Consider the following 26,489-nt stretch of genomic DNA (forward strand, 5'->3'; position numbering starts at 1 on the left):
TCGAGCTCAAGACGAGTCTCACCTCAAATGTATGTCACTATTTCGACATTCACAGTTTTGCCCAGCTCACTCGGTTACGATTTTGTCATTCAAATTTTCTGTATCGAACCAAAATTACTCAAAATATTTGTTTCTAATGACACTAGGATAAGAAAAAGTTCGCCAGACACTGGCTTTTTGTGAATTATGTCAGGAAGGTTCATTTTTCGCTTGGCAAGAGAGCATCACAGGGGTGAAAGTACTCCTTAGTTCAGAATCCAACAGATAGATAGCAGCACCATTCATTCATGAGGCCACTTCCTCAATTTAGATATAGATTTGAAGGGGAAAGAAATTTTCACTAAATTTTCACTACGACGCATCACAAGACTTTCAATTCTACAGATTATACAGAGCACGTATGTCGCATGAACTCGGTGGGTCCTAGCAAATCCGAGTAGTAAATTTATGTAGTTTAAAAAAAATTTAATTTCATGAAACTCTACTTATTTTTGTTGGAAAAAGGTGTAGAACGCATGAGTAATCCGTACTAATTTACGCATGACACTAAAATTTCTTTATTTTCAATTTTTGCTTAGGTAGTAAATTGCGAGTAGTAAATTCATGTAGTTGCAAAGAAACTTAATTTCATGACACTCTACTTACTCTTGTTGGAAAAAGGTGTAGAAGCGTATGAGCAATCCGTACTCATTTACGCATGACACTAAAATTTCTTTATTTTCAATTTTTGCTTAAAATGTAGAAAGGAAACGAAAAAGATAGGAAACAAATCATACAAGGAAAAATTTTAAATTTAAAATAAAATTAGGAAATAAATATTGAGAAAAATTTCTTCAGGAAGTTTCAAATTCCTCAAAAGGCATCGAATTTTGAATTTTGCGTTATATAAGTTCCATCTTTTATTCAAATTTAATCCGAAAATCTTCCATACAAGAATAAAATTTTAAATTAAATAAAAAAAAGGGGAGCGGAAGTTGTGATTTTCTGAGGCGAACATGTCACGCGACATTTTGTGTTTTTCACTCGCTTATTTTTTGTTTTGACTAGGGAGGATGGGTACAATTGAACAGTTTCAGAAAGAACATCATATATACTTTTTTTTATTCAAGGTTTCAGCTAAATGTGATCTAATGAGTAGATCTAATTAACCCTAAATTCAATAACATGCTCTAATGGATACACGTAAGAGGAAAAATCCGTAAAAATGATATAAGCACAGCATATATAAGAGTAGCTTATATAATATTTTTAGGCTTTGAAGCACATCTATGTGCTAGAATTATTTTCAATATGTTCCGCAATTTAGGTAAGCACCGTTTACATTACATTTTGAAAATTTTAACGACGGATATTTTAAAATAATATTTCAATGATTTAATTAATATGCTTTATATATTATATAATTATACTTTTACAGGTTAAAAATTACTGAATATAGTTCTTTCCTTTGTTTTTCATTCTTTGGAATTCCTAAGGTTACAGGATTGTCCATAAGGAATAATCTGAAAGGCCGAAATGAAGTCTGTCAGACTGGCTTTCTCATCCTGCGAATATGATCGCTTTTCGAATCAACTGCTAGAGATGATATCAGCTCAGCCCGAGCCCGTTTCTGAAAGTTTTCAGGCTCGAGCGGTCTCGGGCTCGACTCACGCTAAGCGAAGCGGGCTCGGACTCACGCTAAAATGTTCATAATTTTTTTACTGTTTTTAAACAAACATTTTTTACAGTTATTAAGTATAAAAAATATAAAATTTATTAATTAAGTGCGATAAAAATATTTTAATTACTAATTTCCTTGTTTAGGCAACAAGTGCCTAATATTGAAACTGCAAAATTTGGCCTTTACCCGAAGTATATCTCGGGCAGGCTCGATCATAAAGTAATCCTTCGTATATTGGGCTCGGTTAGGCTCGGATTAAAATTCTTCCGTCTAGGTCGGGTTCTAACCTCCAAACGCGGACACGAGCTCAACACTCTCAACTGCGTTGCGATTGCACTCCTATAAAATTATTTTAAACTTAATTATTAAAGAATTATTATAAATCATTAAAGAATTCAGTGTTTTAAGACATTTTTATATCAATTTCCAAATATTTGCACTATCAAATGAGTTCATGGTTCAGTTTTCGAGCTCATCTCTATCAACTGCGCTGCGATTGCACTCCTATAAAATTATTTTAAAATTAATTATTAATGAATTATTATAAATTATTAAAGAATGCAGTGTTTTAAGACATTTTTATATCAATTTCCAAATATTTGCACTATCAAATGAGTTCATGGTTCAGTTTTCGAGCTCATCTCTATCAACTGCGCTGCGATTGCACTCCTTTAAAATTATTTTAAAATTAATTATTAAAGAATTATTATGAATTATTAAAGAATGTAGTGTTTTAAGACATTTTTATATCAATTTCCAAATATTTGCAGTATGAAATGAGTTTATGGTTCAGTTTTATTTATGATAGAAGAACATCAGGAATTCCTCTCAAGTTTGCTCTACGACTCTTATTTTTTTATTATACAGTCATACTAAATTTAATTTTTTTCCAACATTACTATTTATACAGTGCGCAACGAAGAAGAATATCGACCTGAATAACTTTTGTCTAATTATTGGATTTTTCACAAAATAAATGCGAATCTTAACGGTGCAAAGGGGTGACATCAAAAATGCTAATTAATTAACGTAAGTGATACTTTAAGCTACAAACTCAAACACAAAAGCGTACATTTTATGTGCATATAAACAATTTTTTCAACGAATTCGGATTATTGAACATTGAAATGTGATAAGTAGCTGCAATCTGAAAAGTATGGTACCAAAATAGTTTAGTCAGGAGAGCGGTTAAAAGTTAGGACACCTTAGTATTAGCTGTACAGTCGGCAAAAAAAAATATATATATATATATCAACCTGAATAACTTTTGTTCTAATCATCGGATTTTCACGTACTAAGCGTCAATCTTAATGATTCCTGGGGGTGACCTCAAATATGCGAATTGTTGAGTGCTAACCATTAATTAAGTTACGAAATCGGACACAAAAACGTACTTTCTCTGAATAGACATATATAGATATTTTACATATTTGGATTTTTAATCTTCAATATATAAGGGGCAGCCGCAATCTGGGAAATATGGTCCCCATAGTTTGATCAGGAGAACGATTCAAAGTTTGGACCTCTTAATGTTAATTTCACTTTTTGCATTTTTTGCCATATTTTTAAAACTTAAGCAATTTAAAAAAAAATTGCACCCACTCATAATTTACCAAAGATAATTTCCTCCAAAAAATTATTTTTAATGATTATTTATTATTTTTTATTATTTAATTAAATTGAGGATGAAAAAATGTTTAATTATAAGGTATGAATTTTTTTATCATATTAATCTACTTATCTCTCTATTGAGAAATTTAAAGTTCAAACTATTCTTATTTAGTAGAAGCTGAGAAAAATTAAAATTAATTATTTAAAAAAATAATTTGGTGAAAATGAAGAAATATTTTAATTGGGCGATTGATATTAAAATGTGGTTAACTTACGAGGAACTTGACTTACTCGCGCATTGTGTAAAATTTCAATTAAAATATTTTTCGCTAACAGTCGATTGCTAAACTTTTTTTTTATTTCTTCAAATTATAAAATATGAGGTTTCTTTTTTAGTCGACTAAAATTTTATTTGTAATTTAGTAAAGAAGTTTCAATAAAACATTTTATTGAATAAAAACATTTTATTCAACGAATTTCGAGTTTTATAAAAGCATGCTTCTGATAGAATATGAATATACATCAGATTGTGCTTGGATTTAACGTGATTATATTTTATTTTTCAGTTTTTTTCAATATTTGATATAATTTCAATAATATACATACGTATGCTTAGATTTCGAATAATATATTTATCAATTTCTTCAATATATGTTTTATTATCATTTACGAATGCGTAGTCAACTTTTATAAGCATCTTAAAATTTCTCAACATCTTATATGTCGTCTTAATCTTAAAATAAATTTTTTAATCACCTGTCCGCGTGCTTGTTTCGCAGAACTATTTTACCAACTATTTAATTAAATTTTAACATTTTTAAAAATCTTATATTTTTTACGCTACCACGTGTATTATTTTTTCATTAATATACTAATCATTTTTTTACTACAGTAATTATTCAGATTTTCCTTAAAAGTAAAGTTCCTTTTTTAAATTATTGTCAATTTTTTATTAAAAGAAAACTTAGAATTATTGCCTGCTAGCTAAAAGCAAGACCTTGTTAAGAAATTAAAAAATTCTGCTGTTTAAAATTGTTTGATTCAAAACAGCTGATTATTTACTAAGCATACTATTTTTTCGAAAAATAGAGATAAATTATTGATTGTCTTTTTTTTTCGTGTGACTTTAACATAGATGATCTAAAATAGTGTTGATGTTTTACAAGTAACTGCACGGAGTATAAAGATATCGAACATAAAGAGCTTTCGAATACGTTAGCCAAAATTTTTAAGCTGCTTAAAATATTTCAGTATCTTAAATGTCGTCTTAACAACTTAATTGTGAAATTAAACTTTTAATTACCTACCCACGTGTGATTCACAGAACTATCCAACTAATTATTTCATTATATATTTAAATCTCCCTTTATGCTACTACGTATATTTCCCCCCCCCCCCCCGACAATAAATTATTTTGTTTAATTTTTATTGGTACTTAAGTTTTCCTTAAATTAACACTCGCTGTAAGTAATTGCTAATTTTTTTTCGTGTCTCAAAACTATGGCCAGTTAGCGGATAAGATTTTTTAAAAAAAAATTTCTATGTAAAAATTACTCAGTGCTAAGTGTTTCAATGATCGTAGTAAATAACTGCACACTTTTTCTCTAAGATTGAACAAATAAATAATTTATTTATTTGCTTTATTAATTCTTATTTGCTTAGTTTTGTGAAAAGTAAATACATATTAGAGCAACTCAAAAAACGGCAACTGTTTGCTTTGTTTTTTAAATGAACAAATTCTAACCGCGTAAATAACTGCACACCTTTTCTCTAAGATTAAACAAATAAATAATTTATTTATTTGCTTTATCATTTATTATTTGCTTAGTTTCGTGAAAAGTAAATGCATATTAGAGCAACTCAAAAAACCGCAACTGTTTGCTTTGTTTTTTAAATGAACAAATTCTAACCGCGATTTTATTCTGACATTTAAAATTACATATTACGCAGTTAATTTTAAGAAAAAGATCTATTTTTTTTAAAAAAGAAACATGTTGAAAAAATTTACTTTTGTTAAAATTATTTTTCAACTTTAGTATGATTCCCAAGATATTATTATAGCGTAATTTGTTAATAGGAAAATCACTTATTTTTTTAAACAGCAATTACTAAGATTTAATATTTATAAAAAAAAATCCGAAGCCGTGCCAATTTAGGAATCATCATCTGATTTTTTAAAAAAATGCAATAAAAAATACGCAATTTTTGAACTTATTTTGATTAAAAAAAAAAAAAAAATACGTGACAAGAAGGTTAACATACTTTTTACAGAAACTGTGAAAACCAATTTTTCCTTTATTCCGTCATAAAAGAATAAGAATTATATTGCTCCAAAGAACCTACTCAATAATTTCGTTATTTCTAGAATTGTCCTTAAAGCAAAAACGAGAAAAATTTAACTATTATTATTTATCTGAGCTTATTCCATTTCTATAATGATAGCGGTATCAAAGTTAAGGATATACGATGGAAGCCCCATTTACTATTATACTATAAATGCATTAAATCATATAGCTTGAATAATTTATTTTAAGCAAGTTATTTAATAATTTAAAACAAATAAGGGTGTAAAAATAAACTCAATCGAAATATGCCTGAAGTATACCCCAAAATGTATGTAGAATAAACTTTGGAAACGATAAATAAAAAATACCTTTTTAAACAACTTCGAGTAAGACGGAAGCGTTAACTTGTTTAAAATAGTTGTCTTTGAACAATTTCATTTCGATTCCTGGTGCTAGGGGACATTCCATTTTCACATTCTACTTTCGAAATTTCAATCGTAAACATAAACACTTAACACTCAACAATTCCATGAGTTATAGAAAAAAGAAATATTGTAAATTATATAAAACCTTGTAAATGTGCATTAAAATTACTATATCTATATTTTATTTTCCTGGCTCCTTTTTTTTTGTTTCTTCAAACTTTCTTGCCCAGAAGACTCGATTAAAGCTGTAAAAGTGATTATCCTTAAAATTTTGTTTATAACAAATGTAATTTTGTTTGTAATAAATTTTGTTTTTGTTTTTCCTTATAATTTTCGAAATTTTATCTATACAGTAAATTGGATGGACTAACTGCTGCCGGTTATTTTACCATAACTTTAGTGTAATTCTAACAGTGCACATGAAACCCTTATTACTTCTTAACTATTAGTTCTATCAAAACAATATTAATTCTATTCATTTCATTCGAATCAGCATAAAAAAAACTTCAAAACAACACCAAAATTTTCCAAATATCCTTTTATCCCTGTCCTCGCTTCCGCATAACTTTCGGATATAGAATATAAAGTACCCCATTAACTCGAAATTGTGTTCATATCATGTACTCACAAAAGTGAAGATTTTATTGTTTTTGTGAAAAATTATGATACATTTTTACTTTATATCGCTCCACTATTTTAAGTACGTCAAAGTAATTTCATGCTGATGACAAAAATCGCATTTAATTAGATATTTAAAAAATGAGAAGCATTATTCACATATAAAAATATAAAAGATAGTGAATTTCATTAATGTTTTAGTTTCTTTCATATTTGCATTTATACCTGTTATATAAACCAAGAGATCGATATTCTAAAAATAATGTAATAATATTAGAAATAAAACTAAATTATGTGCCCTGACTCTAATCTATGTATTAACAACTTGTCGCTGATACGTTAACAAAAATAAATAGTTGCTTGTGCTCTGCAACAAAATAAAGGTTTTGCAAACTTTTATTTTTACTTATCAATAAATCTAATCACTTGTTTTTTATTTACCCCGATTTAATATTTCGTTCGATATTTTTTTATCCATATTTCTTTTCTTCAACCCTACCGATGAAACGACCCAAAAAAATGACTTAGTCGACAAAATCAATGAATCGGCAAAACTACCCAGTACACTAAAAAAAAAAAAAAAAAATTCACAAAATAACCATGTCGACAAAAGGACTCATTATGCTTAATTATCATCTGAGGATAATCCTTGTTCATTAATGAGCATTGCTTTATTAAAAGCTAGATATCCGTTATAAGCTCCCACTCTAATTGTCAGTTTATTAAACAAAAAAAGAATTAAAAATACAATTTTCAGTTCTAAAATGATTTCTGTATCCAACAATATCGGATTGATGTTTCGTTGATTTATTAATTCAGTATATGTTTCCCCTTGTTTATCTCTTCCTTTACTTGCTATATAAAGATTTGGTTACTGCATTTTTTTATGCCATGCTAATCTATAAAAACCTGTAATAAAATTAAATCAAAACAATCAAACTCAGAAATAAATATGCTTAAGCGGCAACTTGAATACCAAATGTGCAAGTATTCCATTTCTGTAACGTGATGTCTGCAAAAGGAGTAGGATATTTAAAATTTAAAAGAAAAAATGCTTCTTCTCTGGTAATTGCAACATAGGATACTTATTTCGCTTTAGACTAAGTTTTAGAAATTTAGACACGAAAATATTTACTAAATTATGAAGAAAAAGAAATGACGTAAAACCTAACAAACCTAAAAATAGTTTCAGAATTGTGCATGGCAATGAAATAACCCTATCGACGAAATGACAAGTTAATGAAATGTCACTGTCGGCGAAACAACCCTGCCGACAAACAGCTCTGTTGACCTATAGACTTGTCGATAAAATTAACCTGCCGACGAAATGACCCAGTGGATGAAACTACCCTGTCAACGAAATGTCCCTGTCGACGACACAATCATGTGATCGAAACGACCCAGTCGATGGAGCGACAATGTCAACGAAATGACCCTGTCGATGAAACGGCAATGTTGAGGAAACGACCCTGTCGACGAAACAACCTTGACGAAGAAACGACCTTTTCAACGAAATGACCCTGTCAACGAAACGATCCTGTCGACGAAATGACCTTGTCGACGAAACAACCCTGTCGACAAAATGGCCTTTCGGCGAAATGACCTAGTCGGTGAAATGATGTGTCGATGAAGTGGTGTCGTTGAAACGACATGTGGAGGAAATGATTGTCGATGAAAGGAACCAGACTAAAAAAAAATATGTTTATTCAGAGAGAGTGCGTTTTCGTGTATGATTTCGTAACTAAATTAATAGTTAGCGCTAATTAATTATCATATTTGAGGTCACCCCCAGGAATAATTTAGATTGACAGTTTGTTCGTGAAAATCCGATCATTAGAGCGAAAGTTATTCAGAGTGATATCTTTTTTCTGCCAGCTGTACACAGCCAAGTTGCTTCCTAAATTTTGGAAGTGCGTTATCTCAGTTTTTCAAGCTCAAAGTAAACATTTCTATTCACTGAAAACAAGAAACCTTGGAAAATACTTCTCATTAAACGTTATATAAGCATTTGAAAATCCTATAATGCAGAATCGGCAATCTTAATATTCGCAAAGACACTTTTGATCCAGTTTACAATCAAGTCTTACAAAAGCAGCTTAATCGCTATTTGTTGATTAGTTGTTATCGTGTTTTCACTTGTGGTGACTGTGCCAACAGCACTTCTGATTGAGTTCCATGTTTGTTTTGACTGTGAAGAAATTCGTTAAAACAGTGTCTCATACTAATGAGTCAACAGGAAAAGTGAATCAGCACGATGAAAAATACACGAAACCAGAAAGTCGGTTGGAAATCAAAGACAGAAAGTCGGTTGTTTGGAGCAAGATAGTATTGATAAGTTTGAAGCAGTCACATCGAATACTTGGATAAGTTACCAGGAGCTCGATGTGTCCAAAATTTGCAAGACATTTTAGGACCCCAAATCGAGATATTTATTCAGGATACGCAAAAACATACTTTCTCTGAATTAACATACCTTTTTTTTAACGGATTCAAAATATGGGGCTGTAGCCGGGATCTAAAAAATTTAAGTCCAATAGTTAAGGAGCATTCATTAGATTGGATCAGTGTTTCCATTCAAGTTGATGTAGAGGAGCTTTTTTCGATTCATGTTAAAGTTTTGATACGTACTATTTAATAAAGTTTAAGAATAATATTTTTCTAAAGTTGTTATTTGGATGGGATTGACTGGTAGATGGTAAATGAATGAAAAAATAGATGGTGGATGGATGCTGCCATTAAAAAAAGTTAAGGCATTGTGGTAAAAGACACATTCAAACAAATGTAAGTTTTTTCTTCTTCTTGTAGTTCAAGAATGTAAAGAGGATTACCATGAATATTGCGTGGGAGACTTTTATCCTGATGACATTGTCATCAGTGGTATGGCAGGCCGGTTTCCTTGCTGTGATAATATAAAGGAACTCAAAGAAGGCCTTCATACTGGAAAAGAACTTTTACTTTGTGACAATGAAAGAATTCCAATTGGTAAGTTTTAGTTCATAGATTTTCGACCAGGATAACTCACACCGCGATTTCAAATTATTTACTTATTGAATTATAAAATAAATTACGGAACGTAGGCGAATCTCGAAAAACGTAATGGAAAATAATAGTCGATAAAAAAAATTACACAAGTAAATATAATTACGAATTTTTTTTTTAATTACCTACTGATAACATCAAGTTTTGAAAGAATTTCAAATCTTAGTGGTTAATCCGAGGAAGGATTTTTTCTTTTTTTTTTTTCTAGGACTACCTTTCTTTCTTTTCAAAGAAACATTTGTGTTCGTCAAAAGTAAGTCTTCTTATAAATTAAGGCATTATCAATACTGAATTTTTATTGTTTTAAAATACCAAAAATGAATTCATTTTTTGAGACCAGTTATGTTTAGGAATCGGACAGGCTTGGATAGCTGAGTTTTAGATTTCGAAAAATCCTGTCCCTTCATTCTTTAATTGCTTTAAAGCAAGTATTATTGTGTTCTTCGTGAACTGACTCAGCAAACGACTAATTTCTATGTCTATTTCTGCGATTTTGTAGAAATTTTCAGTATATGTGCTTCAAGTATAGTTGGAAAACGAAATCGTATCACCCTTATAACTTTTGAACTATTAGTTGTATTTTCATTCAGTAAAATGTTATAGCTAAAGCTATACCTCGAATAAATGTCCTACAAATATATATAAAACAATTAATGGTAACCACGGTCAAGTATTCTTATTTTTATTCCGAAACATACCGTTTTACCCACTAAATGGGTTAACCCACTCCGAACAAACCCACTAAAATGGGCCACTTTTTAAAAAGGTGACTTTTATAGTATTACCACCGTAACTGTAGAAAGTTTTTTTTTTTAATATTACATTAGGGTGAGCGTTTTTACATTAAAAGGCATTAAATTAAAATAATTTTTTTGAAGAAAGTTATAAATCCGCAATCTAAGGACAAACTTTAAATAATATGAGATATTTAGATAAAATAAATAATTTTCATTAAGTAAATTGTTAGTGATCAAAATATTTTGGAATTGTAAGGTATGAAAATTTTTTATAGATTTGGAATCATCAGATTCTCTTAAAAATCTCAATTCTAATTTTTTATGTTATTTAGTCGATAAAAAATGCTTAAAAAGAATTTAGAAATGAATAATTTCTGAAAAGTTAAAAAAAAAAGTAAAATGGTGCAGCATTTGTGTAGCCAAATAGCATTACTTTAAATTCCACACTATTCGAATTGGCCTCTTGATGAAAATGTTCAATTCTTTTCTTTATTTGTGTAATTAAGAAATTTCCTTTTTTTCTGGAATTTAAAAAAAAATGCAGCTCTGTATTTTATTTTGAAAGTTTGTTTTCTTTAAATTAAGTGATTTAGTGTAAAAATATCGCATCACAATGTGTTTATATCAATTATATAGAGAAAATGTTTCTATTTGAAGACTTTTTAAATATTTTAAGCTCTATAGCGGTGTGGAATGTTTGAAAATACAATTCTTAATGATAAAAGCAATAATATAGAGAATGGCATTTTTACTGGGTGTTTACGTAATTACCAACCTTAACGTCAATTTTTAGATTCCTGGTCAAGACATGCATACAATTGGAATCACAAATCAAAACTAGTGTGGGAAATATAATCATTACAAATTTAATATTAAAAGACCTACAATTGGAATCACAAATCAAAACTAATATGGGAAATATAATCAATACAAACTTAATATTAAAAGACCCACAATTGGAATCACAAATCAAAACTAATATGGGAAATATAATCATTACAAATTTAATATTAAAAGACCTACAATTGGAATCACAAATCAAAACTAATATGGGAAATATAATCATTTCAAATTTAATATTAAAAGACCTACAATTATGACCACCCTCCATCTATAACAATGGGCTCGCCCAGGTTTTCATGGTTTCTAGCCCAGAAACAATGTTTCCATGGGGCACATTAGTACCCATAATCCTCATAGAACAATCCCTGACGTCTGTTAAGCTACTTGAACATAGTTGCAGACCAGGTTCACCCATTCATGGCAACAGTTTTTCCTGCCGGGGATGGTGTTTACCAACAGGATAATGCACCATGTCATAAGGGTCGAATCGTCATGGATTGGTTCGAGGAACATTCCAGTGACTTTCTTGGCCCCCAAATTCACCTGACCTTATTCCAATAGAGCATTTGTGGTCCTGCTTGGAAAACCAAATTCGTGCTGCCGCGCTACCCCCTCGCAATGTGAGGGAATTGAAGGACCAGTTGGTGAGCGCTTGGTAGCAGATACCTCAGACTACCTATCAGCACCTTGTGGAATCAATGCCACGGTGGGTGCTAGCCGTTTTGAGGGCTAAAGGTGGTCCTTCATGTTATTAGCAGGGTGGTCATAATGTAATGGCTCTTCGGTGTAAGTATGCTAGGTAGTTGCTACAGAAAGAAGTAACAAATGACGTTGACAAAAGGTCCAATCAATGGGGTCAAAATCTTCAGTTTGAATAGAAGTAAGGAGTATTTTTATGCCGTTCGGAGATGGGTTGCTTATGTTATTCCAAACTGTTTCTTATTTTTCTCGTATAAATTATTCACAGGTCCATATGAGAATAAAATTGGAGGAACAGGATGTATTAAAAACGTAGATAAATTCGAAGTTGATTTCTTCAGTATGGCACACAATTTAATCAATTCTATGGATCCGGGGAGTAGAAAATTGATGGAAGTAAGTTATGAGGCAATCGCAGATGCTGGTAAGTATATTTTCATTTTAAACTATTACTTCAAACCGTTTAATACTTTTAATTTAGTCAGTAAGCTCCACTATTAAACTAATAGTTTACTTAATTATATTGTTTATCGGTGCGGATTGAGAAAATATTGGTCTAATATCTAAGATATATAATTCTCTTACGTGGCTTCCAAATTTTGGCTGTATTTCTTTTCCGCCGGTGGCAACGTTTGCTTTGTTTTGTTTACGTTACTATTTCTCTTACACGGCGAATCGACCAATGATTGCCGCTAAAAAATGTCACTTGCCAAATCTAGCTGAGGTGGCTCAACATATAGCGCTTTTAAAAACGGAAACTGAAATAACCAGAGGGCATCAGCTGCGACAATCTCATACTATTAAGCTAGGCAGAAGTGGGTAGTCTTTGTCGATAGATCTCTATTTTAGCATTTTGTCGAAAGCGCTTTTTTTTCACGAATTTATATATTACGAATTTATTTGAGGATTTTTGATTTATAAAACGAATTATACTACAGCACATTTCTAATAGGTTTAACGAATTACATGTCATTTATTTGAATTCAAGTTTATTTTAATGACGTAGTATTTACTAAAAAGATGTAAATGTTTTTTAAAAAAAAAGTTTCTATATGGATTTGAATGATTGTTTTGAATTCTTAGAATTTTGTGCATTTTCAATGTACCTAAGTTAGTGGTGAGCGAAGCGAGCTTGGTTTGCGAAGCAAAACATATAAGATTGCGAGCAATTTCCGGGGGTTGGCGAGCGGTAGCGAGCAGGGGGCGCAGCCCACTAGTTTAAGATATTTAGGTTAGAAGAGGTTCGATCAAATTAGTCGAAGAATTGGTTTTTGGTAGAGCCTGAAGATTTAATCAATGAAGAAAATAAATATTTAAATCATTCGCATTTCATTCTGCATTCATTCTCAAATCGTCCGCATTTCAGTGATGAATGAAAAAAATATAAGTATATTCCAAAAATGATTTGATAAGTTATCTGATTGTTTATAAGGTTTTACCTTTATTTTGTTGTTGTTTGTTGCTTATAACCTAAATCAAGGTCTTTATTCTAAGGTTATTCCGTGGGTTTTGAATGGAGTTTATATATTCTCGGTTATTTTCCAGGTATTATTTTCGTTTTGTGTAAAATCTATCCTAAAATGTGTTGTAAAAAGTCGCCGCTGCATATTTGTTAGAAATTTTTTTAAGGAAAGCAGATGAAAAGTTGGTAGTTTTCGAATAACAAAAAACAAACAAAAAAAATCCAAATACTTTTCCAAACAATCCTTTTCCTTTGTTTTCTTTAAAAAAAAATTTGTTAGAAATTCTTGAAACACATTTAAAGATAAACTTAATATAAAATGAACATAATATCTGGAAAATTAACCTGGGATATATAAAATCAATTTTTATAAGTTGCATACAAGATTTTATTTATTAATTTTTTCATGCAGACCCACAGAAAAAAATATGATTTTTAAAATTATTTTATTGTTTGCTATTTATCATTTTTTAATGACCATTTCCCCACGGTTTTATAAATCCTGATATTTTTTACAAGAATGAATACTTAGATTTGGCAAAAATATATTGTTTTAAATAGGCTTCTTTTAATGAAATTAGCTACCAGGTTTATGAAAATAGTGCTTTATAGCTGGTTTTTTTTTGTTCGAAAAATAGTTGCCAGAGTCGCCACGATTTTAGTAGCAAATAGTCACCAGTGGAGACCTTGTATTTGTTTACCCTATTTTCTATTCTTAATTTCCATCCTTCATTATGCGGCATGTAAAAGATCCCTGCAGTGCCTTATTGGCTCTTGGCATTTCCGGCAAAATAAATTATTAGTGCACTTTAGCATCCAAATAGAGTCTCTGTGCTGCCATCTAGTGTGGCAGAAACTAGACGTCCAAATTAACTTGTCCAACGGTAACTCACCCATTGTGGTGGTCCTGAAAGAGTGGATACCACCTCTGGAGAACGCACTAGGTCTGCTCATCGGCAAGACCGATTGTGCAGTTCATTGGAAATAAAATTTCCATCCTTCTGATGCTTTTTATCATCACCCCTTCGAATTTCATATTATATTTTAAAGTAGGTGTTGAACAGCGGATCCAATTCAGAGTTTACGATTATCAATGTTCAACTTCGTAACCTTGTAAATCTGAATCCAATTCAGAAGATAAGGGAACTCTTGAATTAAGCATTGGGAGAAACAAGCAATCTTGGACGACTTTTTGATGGAACTATTACGCGTTTGCGTTGAAGGGGGAGGAAAACCTTGGAAACCTTCCATGGTTAGCCACAAGGCAAAATAATTATAACCCATGACCCATCTACCATGAAGGATATTTTATGTTAACACTGGGGTTTAAGTGAACCGAGAGCAGGATTCGTATAAACCAGCCAACGCTGAGATTCGAACTTGAGTCACTTCAATAGGAGGCTCTTTTCCCTTACCCACCATGGCTCACAAGTATGCTAGAACCCCCGACTCGCAAGTACTCTAACCCATGATCCGTCTACCACAGAAGATATTTTACATCAGCAATGTATTCGGTGCAAGTAGGGTGCGGAATTCGTATCGCTGGGATTCGAACCTGGTTTCCCTCATTGGGAGGCAAGCACTCTGTTCCCTGAGCCACCACGTCTTCTTCTGAACTAGTCATTCTAATTTTGGAACATCCTGGCTTTTTTGCCACTGCTGTCTTATCCAAGTGTAGTAAACCACCTTATTTTTTTAAAAATAACATTTTCTACCTCCCCAAGTAAGTTTGATAGTTTATGCTGAAAAGTAAATTACTTTACTTAATTTTGAAGCAATTTGTTCTTATAATTTCAGGATATGATCTTCCAAGTGTTAGTGGTGCAAATATTGGAGTATATGGGGCGAATGTTAATAACGATTCATTTTATATGGCTTTCAAAACAGATTTGGATTTGGAAAAATATAGTTATAACAGATTTTTAAATTCCAACCGCATATCCTATTTCTTCAATTTGCTAGGTAAGTGAAATAAAAACTGTTTTACAAATATTTTTACCATCAAATATAAGTTTATGAATTTTTATAAAGATAAAAAGAATGAGACATCATAAAAATCGCTTAATTGACAATTTATTTTCCTTACTTAAGGAAATTAATAGGATAGAGGATGTTATATGTTATAACGCAAAGTAATTATGAAAAGTGTAAAATGTTTGTTTCAAAATACATTAATTTATTACTCATATCCAGGTAGGGAAGAGTGGGGTCAATTGTAGCATTTTTTACTTAACTATTTTTAACTAACAAAAAATCCAATATATTATCAGTATTAATTGACAGACGAGTAAAGTAAACTATCCTCTACTAGAAAAAAAAGACCTTATTTTAAATGCTATTATATTAGTTATTAACATTTTTTGACAGTCGTGCACTTGTTACAATTGTCCCCACTTACGGGGTCAATTGTAGTAGTTCATTAATTCAACTTATCGAATTTTCATTGAATTAATTCATTAATTCAATGAAAAACATGGTTAATTAAACATATTATCATAGTAGTGATATATTTTTTTATTGATCAAAATAGTAGTGATATTTTAGGAGTAAAAATAATAATGAGCAGAGACCTAAAGAGTTAAACTTTTAACTTTAAGGGGTTAAAAATTTTAATTTATGCTGTGAAAGGTGACAAATAAATAATGCACATGCAGCATAATATAAATGATATAGGAAACTATTGGTGGTTCTTAAAGAGTTAAGTAATGGTTTGCAAACATAAGATTATTTATTTTCAGCTGTTACAATCGTCCCCAAGACGCCATTTCAGCTTCATTTGTTAAAAACAATGCTAGTTAATTAACAAAACTAATCTTTCCTTTTTTTTAAATTTTAATTAAGGTGTCTACTTACATATTCGGTTAATATTTTTTTTTTGTTTAAACAAAATTAATTACTTTGTTACAATATAATATTCTAATACCAAAAAAAGTACTTACGTAGCGTGAAAATATCTTTTGTGATGTAACTCTTTCAAAACTACATAAAAATGGTTGCCAGCAGGGGTGTACATGTAGATTTATTAAATACACCTTGTGCGCCACCTAAGAACCGAATCCAGAACCCGACACTCGAAATTTTTGCTCTGTTACAATCGTACCCTGTTACAATTGACCACACTATCCCCTACTATTCTTTTTCTGCTAGACAATAATAAAATTTCAAATGAAATTTCATTAATATTTTAAAAATTAAAAAAATGAGTTTTAAAGGAATTTTCAATAATTTTAATTTATGGATATCATCGTAATTTATTTATTTAAAACAATCATTTTCAAAATTTATCAAAGCAAATATGTTTCAAAGTGCTATTTCTTGTATTTAGTACAATGAAAACAAATTACTCTGCAAATTTTTGTCTCTAATTAATAAATTTTTACTTACTTCGCTTATATATTGCATTTTTTATCTAAGGATGTTAATAATCGAATGTTTAACTGTAAAAAAGAGGGTACCATCTTATCAGGAAAGTAAACTTTGTCTTTGTACAGTGGTGACCACATCTTGACCATCATGCTGTAAGTCACAAAACTGTGAAGACTTAACTTTCATGATCCATGTGGCCTACCTAATGCTAACCTTTAATTTTTTGCGAAAAAGCGGTATTAGGATTCCCATTTCCACGTATTCAGAATAAAAGTATTTAAAACATTGAAATTCTAAATTTGTCTAAGCATTCTTCTTTGATTGTTTTTTGATTTACGACTGGAATTTTCATTAAAAAAATAAATATCTGCAAGCATTCTTGAAGAATAGGTAAGATGGAGCCACGAAACGTGGCTCTATCTTACCTATTCTTCAAGAATTCTTGAATGAAATAATCTTTTCTTTTTTTTTAATTTGAATGTTTGCCTTTGATTTTCGCAAAAAGAGGTATTAGGATTTCTATACTACCACTTATTTATAATAAACTTTAAAATATTTAAAATATCAAAATTTTGAATTTGTCTAAACATTTTTCCTTGATTTTCTTTACATTTAAGAATGGAATTTTTATTTAAAAAAAATCTGAAAACATTCTTGAAGAATAGGTAGGATAGAGCCCCGAAACTATCTCGATATCTTATTTTTTAATCCAAATTGCTATAATTTTTTCTTTTTAACTTGAATGCTTATCTTTAATTTTTGCGATAAAGAGGTATTAGGATTTCAACTAGCACCTATTTATAATAAACAATAAAATATTAAAAATATCAAAATTCTGAATTTGTCTAAACATCCTTCTTTGATTATCTTTACATTTAAGAAAGGAATTTTTACTTAAAAAAAATCTGAAAGCATTCTTGAAGAATAAGTAAGATAGAACCCCGAAACTACCTCGATATCTAATTTTTTAATCCGAATTTGCTATGATTTACTTTTTCTTTAACTTGAATGCTTATCTTTAATTTCTGGCAAAAGAGGTATTAGGATTTCAACTCGCACCTATTTATAATAAAAAATAAAATATTTAAAATATCAAAATTCTGAATTTGTCTAAGCATTCTTCTTTGATTGTCTTTACATTTAAGAATAGAGCCCTGAAACTATCTCAAAATCAATTTTTTAAAACTATTGTCTTCGAAAATTCTTTTTAAATCAAACAGGCTTCCATCTCTGTGTATCAAGTGAACTTTTTTTTATCTGAAATTTTAAAATTTGCACCCATATCACTCTCAATGTGGAAATATGGAGGTCAGGTTATTTTTTATATTAGAGGAAAATATTTCTTATTGCATCCGGCATAATTAAGTACTTAAATTTTTCACAGACTCTTTTGAGAACCGAAAATTGTTCCGTAGTATCTGTGCTGTATAAAACACATGTGATGTTTACTAAGTAAAAGTGCTGAATCTGCCTTTTTTATATGGATTAGATTTCTTTTAAAAATAAAGAAATAAAAACTTATTTTTTGCGTTTAAAATGTATTTATCGTGCTGTTAAAATGGGGTGCTAAAACGTGCTATATTTCTTAAAATTCATAGGTGATATATACATACACAGTGTGTTACAAAACTATAAGACTACCCCGAATATAGCTCATTTTTTTGTACATTTCTACACTACATAAAATGAATGAAATGAATAATTTTAAAATAGTGAAGCAATTGAAATAAGTTATACTTTCACAAGTAAATCAAAAAGTGAAAAAAAATTGAGTTAGTTTCACACTGCTACCAGTTTTTTAAACTCTAGAGAATTCATAAATATAGAACCACTTATTTCTTTTTTTAAAATCTTTTTTCTTTGAAAATCATATGTGAATTGCGATTTTGTATCGCAGAAAATAAATGCAAAAAATAATATTATAAAGAAAATTGGAATTGCCTCGTGAAAAAGAATTATCTGATCTAGAAGCTAGAAAAATTTGTCTTTTTAAAAGTTTTAGAAAGTCGGAACGTGAAATACGAACATACTGCTGTTTTTAAGCAAAAGATATTCTTATGGAAAATATATATATATACATATCCGTTGTTGAACAGCGGACCCAATTTTGGGTTTACGACTACTAATGTTCAACTCCGTAGCCTTGTAATTTTGAACCAATCCAGAAGACAAGGAAACTCCTGGATCAGTACCCCAAAGGTATTGACTTGTTATGGGAGCATACAGGACTTTGCGACTCGACAAATTTAACATGCACCAGTCACCATTTACTACACGGGGAGTCTTCGGGGATCGAACCCACGAACTCTTGGACTTGGGCCCAGTGCCCTACCAACCAGGCTATCCCGGCCCTTATGAAAAATATGAAAGATTCGGTAGGAAGTGTAAGTTATCAGTTCGGGTCAATAGATACCCTTTCAAACTTGCAACTTTACTGGCAAAATAACTCAGCAGAGAAGTAGATACCCCCACACAACAGTCTAGTGCACTTTGAAATCAAATTCAAATGTTGTTCTTCGAAGACTAAGAAAAGACTGCTAAAGCATCTTAAACAAGAGAGGTTGAAGTGGGCAAAAGTGGTCGTGACCTGAGATGCTGCTTAGAAAAATATTATTTTTTCCAACAAAATAAGGAAATTACGGTGATAAACACTACTGGAATGAGAACAGAACTTCGCGATTTCTTCGGTAGGTAGATTGGTGGTGAGTCGGAAATGGTGTGGGGGCTTTTGCCTATGGTGGTAAATGCGACATGTAGCGAATTTCTGGAAAAATGGACTCTATTTGTTATCAACAATTACTTTGTCAACCCCTTATACCTTTTCGTCCACATCTAAGAGGCTGGAGATTTCAGCAAGACAATACGCCATGCCATGTGTCCCAACCAACTAAAAATTGTTTTCAGAGAGTAAAAACACGAGGTTCTAAGCCCGCCAAGCTGTATTCCTGATCTTAATTCTACAGACATGGCTAGACAAGTGTATGCAAATAACTGCAATATGATTCTATATATGACCTAGAAGTAGTTATCATGAATAAATGGGACAAAATACCTAAAACTTAGCTTGAAAACTTGGTTGAGTCAATGAAAAATCGAGTCTTTGAAGTTATCCAGAAAAATAGGGGATCAACATCCTTTGAGCTTTGTAAAAAAACTTCCTTTAACCTGTACTTACTTGCAGAACTGGCGCATAAGACCTCGAGTCGTTTTCGCCACACACTCTTCTCTTTAACCAGGCAACGCGCTTCATCCCATCCATAATCCTGCTCTACTAAGATCTTCCTCAATGCATCTTTGCTATGTTAATCTCGGTCTCTCTCTTTTTCACTTTCCGTCAAGCATCCACGAGCTTGCAACATTTGCAGGATTGTTTTTTATGTGTTCTGATTGTTTCTATCAGACTCATTTTACCTGTGGTAATCTTATAATTTTCTAACAGATATTTGAGGGGAAAATTTTGATATTGTTGACAAAATATTTGTATTTATCCATATACCTTGAAAATAATATGCATATATTTTGTTTTTTATTACTTAATTTAATTTTGGAAAATTTCTATTACTTGCAATAAAAGTCACGAAAACCAGAGTAGTCTCATAATTTTGTTGCATATTGTATAGGGTAAACCAACCAGTGAAGGAACCTTTCATATATATTGATTAAAAATAAGAATTTGAAAGTTTTTCTTTAGATTGATTGGTAACAATAGCTTACTGCCAAACAATAGGAAGTCATCTAGCAATGTTTTGGATTACCTGGTCAAATAGACTTCTCTGGAAAAATTTGTGAATTTGTTATTATCTCTGCAACACCTTTTTTCTTTGAGAAAATTATAAGCTGAGTATTTGTATTTATATATTTGAAGTGGAATTTATTTTTCTCACTGTGAAAAAGAGAATTCAAAATATAGTTACTGAAGTTAAGTTTTATTTATTTCAAGCATCATAGCATAAGCAAGTACTGAGATAAGGGGGTGTTTATTTACTGGATTACCAAATGATGAAAAACCAGTGAAGGAACAAGTGTTCCTTTACTGGGTTTTTTTCTAAGTTAATGAAAATAAAATATAAACTTTAGTTTCTTGCACCGTCAGTGATGTTCCGCATCAAAAGTATGTTAAAAATACGGAAAACAACCTATAACCAGTGAGGGAACAGGCATGCTCCTTTACTGGGCATAGATTTCCCAGTGAATGAACAGTATGTGTTAATATGTTGACACTTTAATTTTCAATTCATAATTACAAAAAAAAAAGTTAACATTTTCCAAGTATTTATATGCTGTAATTTCAAGAATAGGCTTGTTTTTAAATATTTGTATGGCTTATAAATTCATAAAGAGCATTAAAAAATAACCCAAATTAAGTGTTCCTTTACTGGGTGTTCATTCACTGGTAGGAGCTGTTCCTTCTCTTGGTCTTTTTACTACTTGTTATTTGAACCTCCAAAACTTTAAAACAATATTATGTAAGTTCTCTACAATTTTTTTGCATAATTTGCTATTAGTAACAAATATGCTGACACTGTCATTTAACTAAAATTACGAATTTTGAAATTAAAATGATTTTTTAAAAGGCAAAGGTGTTCCTTTACTGGTTAGTTTACCCTATATAAATGGGGATGTTATGTAGGCTGCGTAGTTACCTATGTTTGTAGTACCCTATTACTTTATAACATGATTTTATTGTTAGTTTTTAATGCGTTTTAGGTCCAAGTGCAGTAGAAGACACAGGTTTGCTCTTCCTCCTTATCCGCATTTTATTCAGCCTATAAGGCATTACAAAGAGGAGAAATCGATGGAGCAATTGTTAACAGTTCCCAAGTTAACTTATCTCCAGAAATAATTTTTCTTATGAATAAGAATGGTATACTTTCTCCTACGTGTACTTGTAAGCCCTTTGATGAGAGAGGTAAGAGTTAATAGTTATATTTGTGTAATCATACAAAATGGCCAGACTTTAATTATGCAAAAGTGATACCTAATTATCTCAGATTTATCTATTCTAGCATAATGGACTATTATATAAATGATTCCAAGTAACTGAAAAGGAAATATGTATTCGTTTAAAAACTTCCTTGGTTAATTAATACTTTCAAAACCAAATGTAAAGCTCTAATGATATTAAATTAGACCCAAAACTGCTTGACATTATACTGATATAATACAGACGAAAGTTTTCATTATATAAAAAAAATATCACAAATTTTCTATTATTAATTTTTCTTTCAAAAAACATTTTGCTAGAGTACTGAAATTTAGGAAAGATTTTGAATCTTCAAACCTCTCTATATTTCAACTGAGTATCAATTGTTATGAGTTTCTTATAAGAAAAGTTTAAATAGGATTATTTAAAATATTAACAAAAATCGATTTAATTTAATTATTATCCCCTGAAGAAAATATGATTTTATTTCATCTCGAATATTTGGAAGTCCGTTTATTATTTTTATTATTAATAATGTCAAATTTTGCTTTGATTTTAACTTCTGAATTTAAAACAATTATAAGCCTATATTCAAACTTTTAATTACAAATTTTTCAGAATTTTAGATTTTTTTGCTATGAATTTATTTTTTTCACTGAAATTTTCTTAAATTTGTCTGTTTCGAGAAAAATTTAGAACAAACAATATGTAGTCACGATTGAAAATTTATTCAGATAATTATTTTATGTAAATTGAATTGATATTAATGTTGATATAAATATATATTGTGTTATGGTGCGTTGCCCAGCAAAGAAAATAAGTTTAAGAAATAACGCCCACACTTAATATATGAAATATTTTGTTATTTTTAATTTTTTTTTGTCTAAAATAGTTTTAAATCTTTTCAGTGAAAAATAGTTTTAAATCTTTTCGGTCTAAAATAGTTTTAAATTTTTTTCAGTTTATTTTTTTTAGATTTGTCTGATTCGAGATAAATTCAGAACTAACAATTTGTAGGCATGATTAAATTTTCAATCGGGAATTATTTATTCTTGATTTATTATTTCTATTGAAATTTATCCTGAATAAAAAGAAATGAGGAGCAATTATGGGTTAATGAGGCGATGGTGAGGAGCAGAGAACGGAACTTCTTAATCCAAGAAAAAATATTAATATAATTTTTTGCTCACTCAATTCAAATGACGAAAACTTTGAGTGCATGCATAAGAAGTGGATTCACGCTTGCAAATATTTTTGCTTGTTTATTTTTTCTTCCTTTTAGCTAATGGGATTGTTAGAAGTGATGCAGTTGTTGCTATCTTTTTGCAAAAAGCTTGTACAGCTAGACGAGCTTATGCATCTGTTCTTTCCTCTGCATTTTTTACATCTGGTTTTGTGCAAGAAGGTAATTAAAACTTTGATACATAAAATGAAACTTAATTTATCAATATTGCAGCGAAATTTAACTTCAGCATTTTATCAATATTTTTTATAAGCTTAATATCTATGTTTTATCTACCTTATTTGTAATTTCCAATAGCGTATGATGTTTATGAATCTTCCGAATATGTCGTTGATTTTCAGCTAAAGTTTTGATAGTTTTAATTTAATTTAATTGATATTTTTAGATTCTTTGCAGCAAAGAAAATAAAAAAAAATAATACGAATTAGGTCAAAGTATGCAAACTATTAAATAATCGGAGATGAACGCGCAAGAACTCTATCAAATCAATGGCAAGATTAAAACAAAGCCAGCTTGATTACGTGATGAAACTTGAAGTTATTTCAATTAATTGTTTTTCATCTCCTCACTGCTTCCTCCAATTTTCAAAGTATGTTACGAAGATGAGGACAGAACCGACTCAACCAACTTGAAATGCATTATGTTTTACGTGTAAGAGGTGTTTATAAAGATCTGGTTATAAGCACTGTTCATGCTGAGGTATGTCGAATTCTGTCATAGAACATAGTTGTTTTATTCACTATTGCCACGGGGGGGGACCACATAGTGGAGAGAGAAGAATAATGATCGCCAGGTTCCAAACTTTTCATCAGGTGCTCCTTAACGATGTGGCGCAAAAAAGACTTTACCTAAGGTTGATCTCCTGATCAGGAACTTATACTATACTCGGTGAAGACATCTCACGGGACCGCATGGCTAAGTGATTCACAGGAAACAATGAACAATATCTTATCCTTTCTTTATTTCGTCGGGAATCAAAGTTTAAACATAATAAGAGTTCATGACAAGTATATCAATTAAAATTCCAACACGTCCACGTGTCGAGTCCTCCCTGTGTGCTTCAGGGAGTAAAATATTAAATTTATGTAATCAGCATATTTGAGACATCTGCAGTTAAAATTTACGAAATAGATTATTAGCAATTTGTTGAATTTATGGAATTGAAAAAGTAGAATTATATATGAATTATTACGAACTTGAAGCACACAGGGGGGGAAATCAAAAACGCCACTCAAAAAGAGGAAGCAGCAACACACTTGAGAGTTCCACGGGGAATACTGGTCTATCTCCTAAAGATAGCGTCCCCTCCTTAACAGTTGCAAGAATCTCTAAAGACGAGCTAGGAGTCGAGCCCTAGAGATCCTGCAAAGGCAAGGAAGAGGGCGCTCCTGTTGGAGACAGCCCAGTACGTATTGGGAAAAGTAAACATTGTGGTGATCCCATGATCATACCACAACTATGTTTCGTTTTCTAACTTTCGTGTATGAGAATAGTAAATAGCACTTAAAATTTTCACAGTTTGGACTAGCTATAGCACTCAAATCTTCATTAAAGCCCTTTACTTGATAACAATATATGTTTTAAAAATTTTTCATTGCAGTTAAAGCAAAACTTATTTCCGAATAGAATTTGTGGTCAATCGAAATTTTAAAAAAACTTTCCCAGCAGCTATTTATATTTTGCTTAAAAACTGCAACAGGTTACATTACAAGTTTAAAATTTTTAAAATGCTGTTTTTGCAACATAGAAGTTTGCACAAAATTTATCTCTTTTTTTTACCACATAATTGGACTAAGAAAGACAAAACTGAAAAAATAAAAAACAATAAATTAATTAAAAAAAACTGGAAAAGGATTAAAAAGGAGAAAATAATTCTATTTTTGTCATACCTAGAACAAAAATTAACGGCACATCACTTTCGTATTAACATATCTCCATCTAAAGATGAAATTTTTTTTTCTTCAGCGATTTCGGGATTTTGACTTTATGTAGGGGGTAACTTCAATTAGGAAAATATCGCTGGTTCAAAGTTAAAACGACACTTCTGCACTCACTTCTAATGTTATTTGAATGAGAAGTGAGTGCAGAAGTGTCGTTTTAACTTTGAACCAGCGATATGGTACCAATATTAGCAGTGCCGTCGAAAATTTGGTCCCTGCCTCCTTATTTTTCTCTCTGCATATTTAGCCATAACTTGGAAAATTCTAAAGCGAATCGAAGAATTTTTCGCACACAATTTTAAATTTAATTTTAGTAATTTGATGTAAAAAATAATTTTAATAATAAAATATAATTTTACTAGTACCAACATTCTAAATTTCATTTCAAAGCAAATTTGTCGAGCCGTTCTTTCTTCTTGTTAGTGTAATTATTTACTTTGCTGCATGCATTGCAATAGACTAAAAGTCGACAACGCTTAGGGTACTTTAAGTACTTTAAGGGTACTATTATACTATCATATTTAAAGGGTTCTAGTACTAATATTCTAAATTTCATTTCAAAGTAAATTTGCCGAGCTGTTCTTCTTCTTGTTTGTGTAGTGTAATTATTTACTTTACATCATGCATTACAATAGACTAAAAGTTGACAACATTTTTTAGGATTAGGTGCGCCCTCTCATAAAATGCAAGAATATCTCAACAGGCACGCATTGCAATCAGCTAGATTACATCCCGATCAAGTTAATTACATTGAAGCACATGGCACTGGTACAGCAGTAGGGGATCGTATAGAGCTTATGGCTATAGAAAGTGTTTACTGTACGAGTACCAGAAAAAAACCCATTCACGTCGGCTCGGTGAAAAGTAATATCGGTCACACTGAAGCATCCTCTGGTAAGTATTTACTTATCCTTAGCTCCCAAAAAATAAAGCAGTATGATTTGAACAGTCATATCTTGCGCAATTTGGAGCGAATTTTTTTCTTCAAGTTCTAAAACAATAATTTTATTTTGTGTTATTATTTCTTAATTAAAAATTTTGCTTAATTTTATTGGATATTTTTAAAATTATAAAAAAAAAAAAAATAAGAATTTTTATTTTTTATAAAAGTGTCTGAATCTCCATGAATATTTAAGCCAGGTTTATGAAATTTTGTGCAGTTATTGCAAATAGCAACCAAAGCAATCGGTATAAGTTACAAGCTTATTATTTGATTTTCTGGCATAGAGTCTTTAAAAGTATTTGTTTTCTTTCGTAATGTATTGTCAGTCCCTGAAACCTCTAAAAGTTTTAAACCTTATTGCTAAGTATGAAAAATTGCATGAAATAGTTACAAAAAAAATAGTGCGTGGAGTCCCTCCGCGCGGAAGAAGTTAAACTTCGCAACCTGCGACGTTAATTGTAGAAAAATCAGCAGTCGTAAAGGATCACTAGTTCTAGTCAACGACTCTTTTTCCTGCTCCGCTCGCTTCCGTACTCTGTAATCACGGTAATATTGTGCATTTTTCCCTCGTCGACCTCTTGAACCAGTGTAAGTGCTTGTGGTTGCTTCATCGTTTCGCCCTGGAAAATGCATTTGTATTAATAATGTATGTGAATGCGTCATAATACAATTTCAGAAGAGAAAACCTAACAAT

The 26,489-nt window shown here is 30.7% G+C and overlaps 1 protein-coding gene across 3 annotated transcripts in view; it reads left to right on the plus strand.

Moving 5' to 3' along the window:
* Positions 1-1,187: 1,187 nt before the first annotated feature.
* Positions 1,188-26,489, plus strand: part of LOC147807225 (fatty acid synthase-like) — a 40,263-nt gene continuing 14,961 nt past the window's right edge. For 2 of the 3 annotated variants that reach the window (XM_087168015.1, XM_087168016.1), the window contains exons 1-7: positions 1,188-1,306; positions 9,405-9,581; positions 12,186-12,341; positions 15,177-15,341; positions 21,453-21,654; positions 22,952-23,074; positions 25,513-25,746. In XM_087168015.1, coding sequence (XP_087024141.1) covers positions 1,291-1,306; positions 9,405-9,581; positions 12,186-12,341; positions 15,177-15,341; positions 21,453-21,517 — 579 coding nt within the window. In that variant the 5' untranslated portion in view covers positions 1,188-1,290 and the 3' untranslated portion in view covers positions 21,518-21,654; positions 22,952-23,074; positions 25,513-25,746. Of the gene's footprint in view, positions 1,307-9,404; positions 9,582-12,185; positions 12,342-15,176; positions 15,342-21,452; positions 21,655-22,951; positions 23,075-25,512; positions 25,747-26,489 lie in introns of those variants that run through there. The other variant, XM_087168014.1, reaches the window with a different exon arrangement.

Source organism: Parasteatoda tepidariorum, chromosome 7 (assembly GCF_982258835.1).
Source record: "Parasteatoda tepidariorum strain Cologne lab strain chromosome 7, Ptep-v5.0, whole genome shotgun sequence".
Taxonomy (NCBI): domain Eukaryota; kingdom Metazoa; phylum Arthropoda; class Arachnida; order Araneae; family Theridiidae; genus Parasteatoda; species Parasteatoda tepidariorum.